The following is a 14,520-nucleotide window of genomic DNA, read 5'->3' on the forward strand; positions in this document are numbered from 1 at the left end:
TATTCCTGGGAAGGAGCAAGGCTATCAAGTGGAACCTAAATCATCTTAATAGTAAATAATTGCTTCTCTGGAAGATTTTTAAAGGTAGGAATTACCACAAAAGTTTCTTTATATTGTAGTTGAAGGGTGGTTAAAGAAATCATTGTCTGCTTTGTTAGCTTTTGTATATTAAATGTCTCAGTAATTTTTATTATCTCAAAAATTCTCTATTCTAATATTACTTGTTGAGATTGTTGGCACTGTTATTTGAATATTCACTTCTCAGAATTGTTTTATGGTACAGAGGAAAGTCAGCCTTTGGTTTTCTTCCACCATAAAACATTTTTTAAAAGGAACGATTCTATTTTCAGTCAAATTTGATCATTTACACCTTTAGTTTGTAATGAACGTGTCAGTTTTTTTCCTGTGGATTTTAGGAATACGACAATAATTTCTCACTGGTATTAGTAGAGACTTAGTAAAAGTAATTTTATTATATAGAAATGTTGATAACATTTTACTAGTTAAGTATATCAATACATTTAATCTGTTGTGCAAATTGTAGCAGTGACTGCTATGATTTTTTTTTTACAGTAGCATAATGGACATCACTCTGTAGAAACCAGGTTTAAGAATTGAGTGACCTTTAAAAACTCAGTGTTGTTAGATTAATTAGCAATTGACTGAAAACAATGGGAATTTCTTTTTTGTGTGACTTTCTTCTAAAGTATTAAATGTTATGGAGATTTTCTGCTTCTTTAATAATGTCATTATGACCCAAATCTTGGTTTCTTTTGAAGTAAGCATATTTGAGTTGCAACTGTGAAATAACATGGTCTTCATAGGAAGCAACTCCCATGAGGTTGAAGGGAGTTGTTTGTAAATTGTTTGTTGGCCACAAGTAGAAAACAAATATGTTTCTAAAGCAAAACACCTAAAGCCCTTCTAAATTATAATTGTGATTTCTAGCTTCTTCTTGCATTTTTATGATTTCCTTTCTAGTCTGAATACTTAGGCGATCTAAATATTTAACAGTGTAGGAAAGCTGTAAATTGTACTAAGTTTACTTAAAAAAAAAAGATTTATTTATTTATTTGAAAGGTGGAGTTACAGAGGCAGAGAGAGAGACAGAGGGAGAGAGATGACTCCCCAAATGGCGCAACACCCGGAGCTGGGCCGATTTGAAGCCAGGAGCCTGGAGTTTCTTCCAGGTCTCCCACATGGGTGCTTGGGCCCCAAGAACTTAGGCCATCTTCTACTGCTTTCTCAGGCCATACCAGAGAGCTGGATTGGAAGTGGAGTAGCTAAGACTTGAACCGGTGCCCATATGGGATGCCAGTACTGCAGGCGGCGGTTTTAGCTGCTAAGCCACAGTGTCGGCCCCAACTTTACTTATTTTAATAATAAAATAAGCCAGGAGCCCAGAGCTCCTTCTGGGTCTCCCACATGGGTAGCAGGGGCCCAAACACTTGGGCCATCCTCTGCTACCTTCCGAGACCATTAGCAGGGAGCTGGATTAGAAGTGGAGCAGCCAGGACTCAAACCAGTGCTCCTGTATGGGATGCTGGTAGTGCAAGCTGTGACTTAACCTGTTGTACCACAATGTTGGCTTCCAGATATCATTTTTAAAAGCTGCCAGAGGGGACAGCCCTGTGGTGTAGCGGGTAAAGCCGCTGCCTGCAGTGTCGGCATCCCATATGGGCACCGGTTCAAGTCCTGGCTGTTCCACTTCCAATCCAGCTCTCTGCTATGGCCTGGGAAAGCAGTAGAAGATGGCCCAAGTGCTTGGGCCCTTGCACCCGTGTGGGAGACCTGGAAGAAGCTCCTGGCTTTGGATCAGCACAGCTCCGGCCATTGTGGCCAATTGGGTAGTGAACCAGCAGATAGAAGACCTCTCTCTCTGCCTCTCCTTCTCTGTGTAACTCTGACTTTCAAATAAATAAATAAATCTTTATTTAAAAAAAAGTTGCCAGAAAATATATAATAGCACTTACCAAATGGAGATGCTCTGTCAGGCTCCAAAGCAAGCTATTTTAAAGTGAGATCTTTTCTGAATGAATGGTATATTTGTTTTGTGAGGCACTTACCTTTTATTGTATGTTTCAGTTATTTGGAATGAGTAAAACCTGGTTCTTGGTGTTGAGATGGAAATTTGCATAGGGCATCAAGGAGACTCAGGAAGGAATTACACAGAATTTTATTATTTGGTCCCATCTATTTACATATTCTTACTCTGTTATTCTAGTAATTAATAGACTTATAATGTGGTCTGATTGTAAATATTTTAATTAAAGAGATTTAAATTGCACAAGAAAATTTTAAAAGTCAAGAAATTTGTCAGGAGGTACTTCTCCAATATTTGATGCAATTTTTTTCCTTGAAGGTATATTTATGGGGCTGGCATTGTGACGTAGTGGGTTAAGCCCAGGTGCATGGGCCCCTGCACCCACGTGAGAGACCCGGAGGAAGCTCCTGGCTCCTGGCTCCTGGCTCCTGGCTCCTGGCTCCTGGCTCCTGGCTCCCCATTGGCCCAGTTCCAACCATTGTATGGCCATTTGGGGAGTGAAGCAGCAGATAGATCTTTCTCTCCCTCTCTCAATCTCTCTCTCTCTAACTCTGCCTTTCAGATAGTTAAATAAATCTTTTTTTTTTTTTAAATGAACACTTTAGGGACATTTAGTACGTTTGCAATGTTGTGGAACTACTACTTCTGTCTAGTTCCAAAACATTTTCATCACCCTGGCAGGAAAACCCATACCCATTAACCAGTTGTTCCCCATTTCCTCCTCCCCTGTCCATCTGTATTCTGTCTCTGTGGATACCTGTTTACCTATTCAAATATTTAATTAGCAGAATTGTATATTATGTGACTTTTATATCTGACTTCTTTCGCTTAGCATAATATCATCAATGTACATCCATATTGCAGCAAGTTTCAGTACTTCGTTCCTTTATATGGCCAAGTGATATTGTATGGATGGACCACACTTTCCTCATTCATTCATTCATCCATAATGAACATTTGGACTTTTTCTACCTTTTGTTTACTGTGAATAAAACTGGATAGTTTAATTAATACCAAAATGTTTCAGTGTGATGTACACTCATATATGTTATATGATTGCTTTAGAGTTTAATTTTATTGTATACTATGTTGAGTGGTTACTCCTTCTTCTTTAGTTAAATTAGTTTAAATATTTTATTCTAGATAATGAGGAGTAGCAATAAACAAAATGGAGGAGTCTTTAACTTTGAAAAGCTTGCTTGGCTAAAGTGAAAACTTTCATACACAAACTTTTAATGACTTTTTATTAAAGATTTATTTATTTATTTGAAAGTCAGAGTTACACAGAGAGAGGAGAGGCAAAGAGAGAGAGAGAGAGGTCTTCATCCGCTGGTTTACTCCCCAATTTGGCTACAATGGCCGGAGCTGCGCTGATCTGAAGCCAGGAGCCAGGAGCTTCTTCCAGGTCTCCCTGGAAGGACTTGGGTCATCTTCCACTGCTTTCCCAGGCCACAGCAGAGAGCTGGATTGGAAGTGGAGCAGCCGGGTCCTGAACCAGTGCCTACATGGAATGCCGGTGCCTCAGGCCAGGACATTAACCTGCTGCACCACAGCGCTGGCCCCAATGACATATTTTTACTTTGCTCATATATGCATATATGCTATACATCAATGAGTTTTTATTACAATAGAATAAGTTTTGTCTTTTTTATAGTTTTTAGAGATTTTTATTCACATACAAAATAACTATTAATAAGGCATAACGTCAACAGAGGGATTTTAACAGCAGATTAATGTTCACAAACGCACTTGATTCCTAGGATTTACCACATTCATTTTACAGAGGAAGAACTATACAAAAATGAAGTATTTTTCCTGACATGAAAGTGCTAATAAATGACAAACCCAGCCCTTTAATACTTAATTTGTAACCTCTTACTATTGTACTTAGTAATGCTGCTGAAAGCAATACTGTTCATGTTCAACTGCAAATAACTGTTAGACACTATGTAGTGGCTCAGGTTCCCAAACACTTCATAAAGTAACTGTCTTTCTTAATGTTGGAGATACTACAATCTGTGAAACTAAAATAAAGAGGAGGAACAAAAATCTGATGGAACACTTAACTAACTGTATACTAACCTACTGGTAAGTTTTTGTAATTTTTGACGAGCAGTTTGTATAATGAACAGGTTTTGTCTTAAAGTAACCTGGCATAGGGATTTGTTTTTTATTTTATTTTTTAAAAATATTTTATTTATTTGAAAGACAGAGTTTCAGAGAGAGGTAGAGACAGAGAGAGAGAGGTCTTCCATCCTCCGGTTCACTCCTCAGATGGATACAACGGCTGGGGCTGCGTCTGTCCGAAGCTAGGAGCCAGGAGCCTCTTCCAGGTCTCCCACACGGATGCAGGAGCCCAAGAACTGGGGCCATCTTCCACTGCTTTCCCAGGCTACAGCAGAGCTGGATTGGAAGTGGAGCAGCCGGGACTAGAACCAGCACCCATGTGGGATACCAGCACTTCAGGCCAGGGCTTTAACCTGCTGCGCCAACAGCGCCAGCCCCCTGGCATAGGGATTTGAATCCAGGTCTAGAACCCAGTCTTCCTCTTTTTTTATGACGTATATTCAGAGATGGGGAATAGAATTCAAAGGTCAATAGATTGGTTTAAAGAATGAGGGTTTATTTAGATTTAGTAACTAGGAAATGGTAATTAGTGACTTTGGAAAGAATTGCTTTAAAATATGTTTGAGAGAAGAAAAGCTTATTACTGGAACTAAGGAAATGAAATAATTAGGAAATTAATGTACCAAGTAGACATGATTCTTCTTGGTATTTAGGTAGTGAGTAGAAGGAGGAAATTCACTCAAGGGCTTGAAAGTACACCAGGACAAGGGAAAGAATTTCAAAATAAGGCGTAAGTGAAGGCTGAAAGAGCAAAGAATTAAGGATCAAGTAATTAAATATCATGAAGAGAGAGGTGATAATTGAAACCTTAATTTCCAAGAGTAATCAAAGGTAGTTGTTAAGACATAAATAAAAGAAGATTGTACTTAGAAAAGTAGAGAGAGAATGCTTCATTTGATAGAAAAGAGATAAGAATGACTGAAAATAAAAGTACTTTAAGCTAAATGGAGACATGGGATGGGTAAGGTTACTCCCAAAAGGTACCTTTAATCTTCACAAAAAGTTGAAGCTTGGGTCATTTACTGAATGGAGTAAGTGAAAGGGAATGGGCTTTTTTTTTTTTAAGATTTATTTATTTTTCAGGGCTGGTGCTGTGGCGCAGTGAGTTAAAGCCCTGGCTTGAAGTGTCAGCATCCCCTATGGGTGCCAGTTCTAGTCCCGGCTGCTCCTCTTCTGATCCAGCACTCTGCTATGGCCTGGGAGAACAGTAGATGGCCCAAGTCCTTCCCTGCACCCACATGGGAGACCCAGAGGAAGCTCCTGGCTCCTGCCTTTGGATCGGTGCAGCTCCAGCCGTTGCAGCCATTTGGGGAGTGAAGCAGCTGATGGAAGACCTCTCTCTCTGTCTCTACCTCTCTCTGAAACTCTTTCAAATAAATAAAATAAATCTTTTTTTATTTAAAGGCATATTTACAGAGAGAGAGAGGGAGAGACACACAGAGAGAAAGAGATCTTCCATCTACTGGTTCACTCCCTAAATGGCTGCAACAGCCTGGGGCTGGGCCAGGCCGAAGCCTGGAGCCAGGAGATTCATCCTGGTATTCCACGTGGGTGCAGGAGCCCAAGCACTTGTGTCATCTTGTGCTGTGTTTTCCAGGTGTATTAGCAGGGAGCTGGATTGGAAGTGGAGCAGCCATATGGATGCCAGTGCTACAGGCAATAGCTTAACGCACTATACCACAGCACTGACCCCTAGATGGGAACTTAAACAGGGAGAATGTTCTGCCTCGGAAACCTTCTTGAAATCAGCGAGTCACATTAATGACTCTCCACTTGATATTAGCATAGATCCAAAATTCTATAACACAAATTGGTAAACAGGCTGAGTGTTATATCCAGTCCGTATAGCTTGTGAGATACCAATGGTTTTTATCTTCTTAGTTGTTAAAAAAAATCAAAAGCAAAGAATGTGAGACAGAGGCTGTATGTAACCTTTGAAGCCTGAAATATTTACTGTCTGACCCTTTACAGAAAGATATTGCTAATCCTTGTCTTATAGCTCAGGACCAGAGAAAGACAACAGTAGTATGACTCAGGTAGAAACTGACATGCTGGTCATAATCAAAGATCAAGGGTTGATAAAGGAATGGATGCTAGTTAGAAGTGTGTTGGTGGAAGGTTGGTGGAAATGGACAGTTAGGTTCATGTTGAGTACAGAATAAAGCAAAGCCAGAAGCAAGTTATTGGATCAGATGACATTGGAGGGGCTTGAGGCTAGATGTCATGAAGAAAAAGCAAAGGTCAATCATTGGTTTTGAAGCAAAGATGACAGATAAGGAAGTTTGAGATGGAAAAAGGACACATGATTTGTTGTCTTGAAGATAGAAGAGTTCTACGAATTTGCAAATACATCTAACCATTTCAGAGACTTTAATGATAAAGTCAGGATGATGACTCATCAACGGCGTGATGATCAAATTCCTGAAAATGATGATGGGGAGATTGTGTAAGAAGAAATAATGTGAATTAGGTACTGGACTTTTTGGGAAAAAAAAAAAAAAAGAAGTGAGGCTGGAGTATGAGGTAGATGATGGTAATGAGATAAGAAAAGGCTGGTGTTAGGGGGAAAATTATGGTAGCGGTTAAGTGGTCTTGTGTTTGTCCTGGCAGCCAATAGTTGGCTGCTCCCTCCACTGTGGTTTGGTAAGTAGCAGAAAATAGATAAGAAAAGCTTCAGAAAAGATGCAGTTTTCTTTCTCACAGATCGGATAGTCCATTGACTATGGGAGGAACAAAGCAGTAGATTAATGTCAAAGTGTAAAATGAAACCCTTGAAATAAAAGTAATAGTCATTTTTTTGCATATATTTATAAGTGTTTTATTTATACAGCTCTTCCTGTAAAGAATTTTTATTTGGCACCAGTACTTTTCATTATGTAAAATTTATTTTTGGTAATAATTAAGTTATTAAGGGATTGATGCTAAAAATATCTTTTTGTTTAACTGTGAATATGGATGAAAGTAACCAGGCAGGTAACCTTCATTCAGAATATTTAAATTGTCTGGATTGGACTACTGGGTAACTAGTAGTTACAAATCACTTGGGCATGATAGTGGCTTTTATATGGCAACATTAATGTAGAGTCTGTATTATAGTATATGAAATTTTATTTAGGTTTGAAATTCTATTAATTTCATTTTTTTGAAAGGTAGAGAGAGACAGAGACAGGAACAGGCAGATAGAGATGGATCTTCTATCTACCAGTTCACTCCCCAAATGACCACAACACCTGGGGTTGAGCCAGGGCAAAGCCAAGAGCCAGGGACTCAGTCTGGGTTGTCCACCGAGGAGGAATCCAAGTACTTGAGCCATCACCACTGTCTCCCAGGGTGTGCATTAGCAGGATTCTGGAACTGGAAGTGGAGCTAGGACTTGAGTCCAGGCACTTTAGAAATGGAATTAAAATCTATGTGAGATTTTATATTATTTCATTGTGATATTCATTTTCTATGAACTTTTTGAAGACTTTTCATGTGGTTGGATTTCACAAATTTTTGTGCCAGAAAATCTTACCTGTTTTTGTTTTTAAGATTTTTAAAATTCATTTGAAAGTCAGAGTTAGAGGGAGAGAGAAAGATCTTCCAACTGCTGGTTTAATCCCCAGATAGCTGCAGTGGCCAGAGCTGGGCCAGGCCGAAACCAGGAACCAGGAGCTTCATACAGGTCTCTCATAAGGGTAGAAGGGGCCCAAACACTCAGGCCATCTTCTGCTGCTTTTCTCAGGCTATTAGCAGGGAGCTGGATTGAAAGTGGAGCAGCTGGGACTGAACCAGAACCCAGTGCCTATATGGGATGCTGGCATCACAGGCAGTGGTTTTACCTGCTATGGCATAGCGCTGGCCCCAGAAAACCTTATCTTTTAATTGAATCTTTTCATGAATTTTTAAAAACATCCTCATATAGTAGCATAATGCATTTTAGCCTTAAATAAATACATATAATTTGGGGGCAGGTGTTTAGCATAGCAATTAAGATGCCAATTAAAACACATACATCCCATTTCGGAGTGCCTGGGTTTGATCCCTGGCTCCAGCTCCTGATTCCAGCTTCCTGCAGACCCTGGAAGACAATAGTGGTGACTTATGTAACTGTGTTCCTGTCATCCACTTGGAAGACCTGGATTGAGTTCTAGCTTCAGCTTTTTCAGACATTTGGGGAGTGAACTGATAGATGGAGAAGTTCTTTCTTGCGCTTGCTCTCTGTTTCTCTGACTCTCAAAAAATTAAAATATATAGATACTTATAATTTTTATTTTTCAATTATACTTCAATAAAATTAATCAGGAACCAGGGCAGTCCTTGACCCCTGAAAGATAAAGCAGGAACACTTTGCTGTGTTTTTCTAACTCTATATAGATATGCAAGGTGAATCCTATATGTGGTGTAATTTGATAGTGTTGTCTAAAGGAAACAGTCTTTTCTGTGCTAAGGAAAAATATGAGAAGCAGCTAAAAGGTAAATTGCCAGAAGTTTTCACTTTGCTAAGTCAAAGTTACTCGTTCCTCCTATAAAAGCCTCTTTATTTTTCTGGATAATTAGGCTATTTCCTGATAATATGAAATCTAAAATACCTGCAACTTCATTTTAAATGTTGCCTTTATTTTAAGTAATTTTCAACAAATAACCTTTGGGAATGGTTTTAGAGATAAACTTCTTTTGAGTCGTAAGAAGATAATACCTTAATTATGTCATTTATTTTGTTGTGTTTTTTTCTTAGTTCCTGTTGTAAAGAACACAGCAAAAACACAGTCTTCCCCTTCCAAAGCAACTGAGCGTTCAATGCAGTCTCCTCAGAACACTGCTCCAGGATTGCCAACACAGCAGGTCAAGAAACCAGGTCGAACTAAATCATCTGGAAATACTTCAGCTTCCAAGAAGGGTAGTTCTGTTAAAAATCCCACACCAAAGAAAAAAGGTGTAAACTCAGGAAAAAAGGTTAGTTGTATCTCCCACTAATATGTATTACAGGTCTCTATAGTACCTTATTATTTTTTTTAATTTAAAGATTTATTTATTTATTTGAAAGGCAGCATTAAAGAGGAGAGACAGAGTTCTTCCAACTTCTGGTTCACTCCCAAAATGGCTGCAATGTCCGGGGCTGGGCCAGGCCAAAGCCTGGAGCCAGAAGCTGCTTCTGGATCTCCAATGTGGTTGCAGGGGCCCAAGCACTTGGGCCATCTTCCCCTGCTTTCCCAGGCACATGAGCAGGGAGCTGGATCGAAAATGGAGCAGCCAGGACTTGAACTGGTACCCATACAGGATGCCAGCATCGCAGGTAGTGACTACAACGTCAGTCCCAGGATGATATCTTTTAAAATGTTGAAAAGAAAAAAAAAGTCAACCTGAAGTTTTTATGTCCATCATAAATACTCTTCAAGAATGAAGGCAAACTCTGAATATATGTAATTTTTGTCAAGTATACATCAGTAAACCAAAAAAGAAAGGACTTCTTAGAGTTTATAATTTTCTTCATATAAGGTTTATACTCATTTAGTTTATTATTTCTGTATATCATGATTTTTGTTTCTATTCTAAAGGAATATTTCCCCCATTATGTTTTGCTATGAAACAAAAGATATAGATAATAGCTTTTAAAAATAGAAGGTGAATTAGGGCTGGTGCCGTGGCTCACTTGGTTAATCCTCTGCCTGTGGCGCTGGCATCCCATGTGGGTGCCGGGTTCTAGTCCTGGTTGCTTCTCTTCCAGTCCAGCTCTCTACTATGGTCCGGGAGGGCAGTGGAGGATGGCCCAAGTGCTTGGGCCCCTGCACCCGCATGGGAGACCAGAAAGAAGCACCTGGCTCCTGGCTTCAGATCAGCGTAGCTCTGACCGTGGCGGCCATTTTGGGGGGTGAACCAACGGAGGGAAAACCTTTCTCTCTGTCTCTCTCTCACTGTCTAACTCTATCTGTCTATCTGTCAAATAAAAAAAAAAAAGATGAATTGAAGATATTTTCAGATAAAAATATACTTAAATAATCTATCACTGGCAAACTAGCACTACAAGAAATGCTAGCAGGAAGTTTATCAGGCTGAAGGAAAATGAAACTAGATGGAAACTCATAGCCCCAAAAAGGAGTTAATAGCTTCGAAGTTGGTAAAATTCTGGGTAAATGCAAATAGCTTTTCTATTTCTCTCAATTTTTTTCTAATAATGTGACTATTTGTAGCAATAATTATAGTCTTTTTATCAGCACCTGGAATTAAAGATTTATTTATTTATTTGAAAGTCAGAGTTACGCAGAGAGAAGGAGAGGCAGAGAGAGAGAGAGAGAGAGAGAGAGGTGTCTTCTATCCGCTGGTTCACTCCCCAATTGGCTGTAGTGGCCAGAGCTGTGCTTATCCAAAGCCAGGAGCCAGGAGCTTCTTCCAGGTCTCCCATGTGGGTGCAGGGGCCCAAGGACTTGGGCTATCTTTTGCTGCTTTCCCAGGCCATAGCAGAGAGCTGGATCAGAAGTGGAACAGCTGGGACTCGAACCGGCACCCATATGGGATACTGGCACTGTAGGCAGCGGCTTCACCTCCTACACCACAATGCTGGCCCTGTGGAATTCTCATTTATTGACAATTCTAGGTATATATACACATACTTACTTGTATGTGTCTGTGCAACTTACACACATCATGATAATTACATTATCACCCAACTTTTGTTAACATGTATCACTGATTATTATCTGCTATGGAAAAATTGCAGGTTATGATGCTCAAAGCTCACATTGCAGTATTTGATGTAGAAATGTCAAAAATTTTTTTATTTTATAAAACTTAATCAAATGTTTTTATTATTTGAAATGGAAAAGGATACACAATAATGTAAATGTGTGGATTTAGTCATCAATAAAATTTAAGAAAAGTATAAAATCAGATATTCATTTTTTAGGTTGTCTTTTAAAGATTTTATTTATTTATTTGAGAGGTAGAGTTACAGACAGTGAGAGAGAGAGAGACAGAGAATTGCCTTCCTTCCATTGGTTCACTCCCCAAACGACCACAATGGCCGGAGCTGTGCCGATCCAAAGCCAGGAGCCGGGAGCTTCTTCCTGGTCTGCTACATGGGTGTAGGGGCCCCAAGTACTTGGGCCATCTTCTACTGCTTTCCCAGGCCACAGCAGAGAGCTGAATTGGAAGAGGAGCAATTGGTACTAGAACCAGCGCCCATATGGGATGCCGGCGCCACAGGCGGAAGATTAACCTACTGTACCACTGCACTGGCCCCTCATTTTTTAGTTTTATGATAATATGCTAATATTGAGGGAGTGTCTACTGTATATTGTGATTGTAACTCTCCTTCTTTTTGTTTATTTTCATGACTCTGTTGTCTTACATTAACATGTTGAATGGGTACTGACTTCAGTTTTGTTTTTTAATTTTCTTTAAGGTCTACCGATTTCATGTATTTTATATATACAGATTCAGAAACATAGTGATACTTTTCTAAGATTTTATGTTATACATAGATATAATACATAAAACCATTACTGTATAAAGGCCTGAGATGAGGCCTATGGACCTCTGCCATTGCAAGGTTTCAGCATTTTAAGTTGACTGTGGAAAGTTAAGGATGGTCATAGTAATCCCCAGTACATATATTTTTTTTCGAAACTCTATTTTCCTTTATTTTTTTTTAACTTTTATTTAATGAATATAAATTTCCAAAGTACAGCTTATGGATTACAATGGCTTCCCCCCTCCCATAACTTCCCTCCCACCCGCAACCCTCCCCTTTCCCGCTCCCTCTTCCATTCACATCAAGATTCATTTTCAGTTCTCTTTATATACAGAAGATCAGTTCAGTATATATTAAGTAAAGATTTCAACAGTTTGCCCCCACATAGCAACACAAAGTGAAAAAATACTGTTAGAATACTAGTTATAGCATTAAATAAGTGTACAGCACATTAAAGACAGAGATCCTACATGATATTTTTAAAAAATTAATTAATTTTCTATGCCATTTCCAATTTAACACCAGTTTTTTTTTTCATTTCCAATTATCTTTATATACAGAAGATCGATTCTGTATATAATTAGTAAAGATTTCATCAGTTTGCACCCACACAGAAACACAAAGTGTAAAAATACTGTTTCAGTACTAGTTATAGCATCACTTCACATTAGATAACACATTAAGGACAGATCCCACATGAGATGTAAGTACACAGTGACTCCTGTTGTTGACTTAACAATTTGACACTCTTGTTTATGGCGTCAGTAATCTCCCTAGGCTCTAGTCATGAGTTGCCAAGGCTATGGAAGCCTTTAGAGTTCACCGACATTGATCTTATTTAAAAAAAATATTGGGGCTGGTGCTGTGGCTCAATAGGCTAATCTTCCACCTGTAGCACCGGCTCTCTGGGTTCTAGTCCTGGTCAGGGCACCGGATTCTATCCCGGTTGCCCCTCTTCCAGGCCAGCTCTCTGCTATGGCCCGGGAAGGCAGTGGAGGATGGCCCAAGTCCTTGGGCCCTGCACCCGTGTGGGAGACCAGGAGAAGCATGTGGCTCCTGGCTTTGGATCAGCGTGATGCGCCGGCTGCAGCGCGCCGGCCGCAGCAGCCATTGGAGGGTGAACCAACGGCAAAGGAAGACCTTTCTCTCTGTCTCTCTCTCTCACTGTCCACTCTGCCTGTCAAAAAATATATATATATTGAGACCAGCTCTGTGGCATAGTGGGCTAAGCCTCTGCCTGTGGCCCCAGCATCCCATATGGGTGCTGGTTTGTGTCCCAACTATTCCTCTTCTGACTCAGCTCTCTGCTTATGGCCTGGGAAACAGTGGAGGATGGCCCAAGTGTTTGGGCCTCTGCACCCACGTGGGAGACTGGAAGAAACTCCTGGCTCCTGGCTTCGGATCAACCCAGCTCTGGCCCTCATAGCCATTTGGGGAGTGAACCAGCGGATGGAAGACCTTTCTCTCTTTCTCTCTCTCTCTGTAATTCTGCCTCTCATAAATAAATAAAATCTTTAAAAAGAAAAAAGGACCAAGAAGTATAGGTTAAAAAACTAGTAAGAAAATAAATTAAAATTGAATTCTAAGGAATATCCAAATACTTCAAAAAGAAAGGAAGAATACAAACACAGAAGAGATAAATAGAAAACAAATAATGGTAGAACCAGGCCCAAATGTATTAATAATCACATTCAAAGTTATTAAACTAAACTTTCCAATTAAAAGATTATGAAATGATTTTTTAAAAAGACCAAAATACATCCTATGTATAAGAAATGTACTTTAAATATAAAGTCCTATAACCTTCTCAGGTTTATTGGTGCTGATTGAATTTAATTTCAGAGGTATTACCTTAAACATTTCTTGAGTTTAGCCATCTGATACCAGTATCTATAGTGTTTCTACTGATATTTACAATGTGAAAAAAAACACCACTTTGATTTAAAAAATATTGATACTGATATTTTTATCTAATCATTGAAAATTTATAAACTAAAAGTAAACAAAACTAAATGTTGTATTTCAAATATGTAATTATAAACACAGAAAAAATCAAGCAGATTAATGCAAATCATAGCAGATGAGATTTTTTAAATGAAAAATAAATAAAAATTAATAGTGAAATTTAAAATGAAATAACATACTATTTTAAGTACATTTTTAAATTAACATGCATGTATATTTTACAGTTGCTGAAAACTTTTTGTGATTAGTTGGTTTAATGGTTAAAAGTATGAGATAACTCTACATCATTTCTTTTGGCTCCTTTATATTCCAATTCGAATGCTAATTTAATAATTTTGAAGATACCTTTTTGAAAACATTGCTTTTTTAGTGGTATGGAATGGGAAGGGACAATACTCTAATCTTTCTGATAATTATATTTTTGTTTCAAAGACAGCATTTCAGTTCATTTTCTTTAGCTTCATCATCTTATGAAAAGATGAAGATTCTCGTGCAGTTACCTATATCCATATTTTAGTACTACCATGCTCGTAGTTTAGTTATTCAGAAAATCTTTGAACAAGAGTAAAAATTATTCTTTTGTCAACTGTCACTTTTTCCCACCTAAGCTTAAGGATTCTGGAATTGTAGAGGCACATTTTCTAAATCAATGTACCTTTTATTCAATATGCAATGTCAACGTAAGCCATACTATCTTGGTATGTCTCATGTTAAAGGGTTCAGATTTCAGATTTTTAAAATACTGAAATAATAAGATTATCAACATAATAATTATAATTCAGTACTTAAAAGTAACATCATCTGTTAGGATACTGTGAACTGAAATGACAATCATTAATTTATAGATAAATTCTGTCAACATTGAAGTATGAACTTTAGCAAACCACTTTGTAATTTTGTAAAGTTATTATATTTCGTGTGGAGAAGTGCAGGC

General features: G+C 38.6%; 1 protein-coding gene across 8 annotated transcripts in view; it reads left to right on the forward strand.

The window, feature by feature from the left end:
* The window catches only part of SCML2 (Scm polycomb group protein like 2), a 74,017-nt gene that overhangs the window by 44,419 nt on the left and 15,078 nt on the right, over positions 1-14,520 (forward strand). For all 8 annotated transcript variants that reach the window (XM_062183901.1, XM_062183905.1, XM_062183908.1 and 5 more), the window contains one exon: positions 8,889-9,106. In XM_062183901.1, coding sequence (XP_062039885.1) covers positions 8,889-9,106 — 218 coding nt within the window. The remainder of the gene's footprint in view (positions 1-8,888; positions 9,107-14,520) is intronic.

Source organism: Lepus europaeus, chromosome X (assembly GCF_033115175.1).
Source record: "Lepus europaeus isolate LE1 chromosome X, mLepTim1.pri, whole genome shotgun sequence".
Classification (NCBI taxonomy): domain Eukaryota; kingdom Metazoa; phylum Chordata; class Mammalia; order Lagomorpha; family Leporidae; genus Lepus; species Lepus europaeus.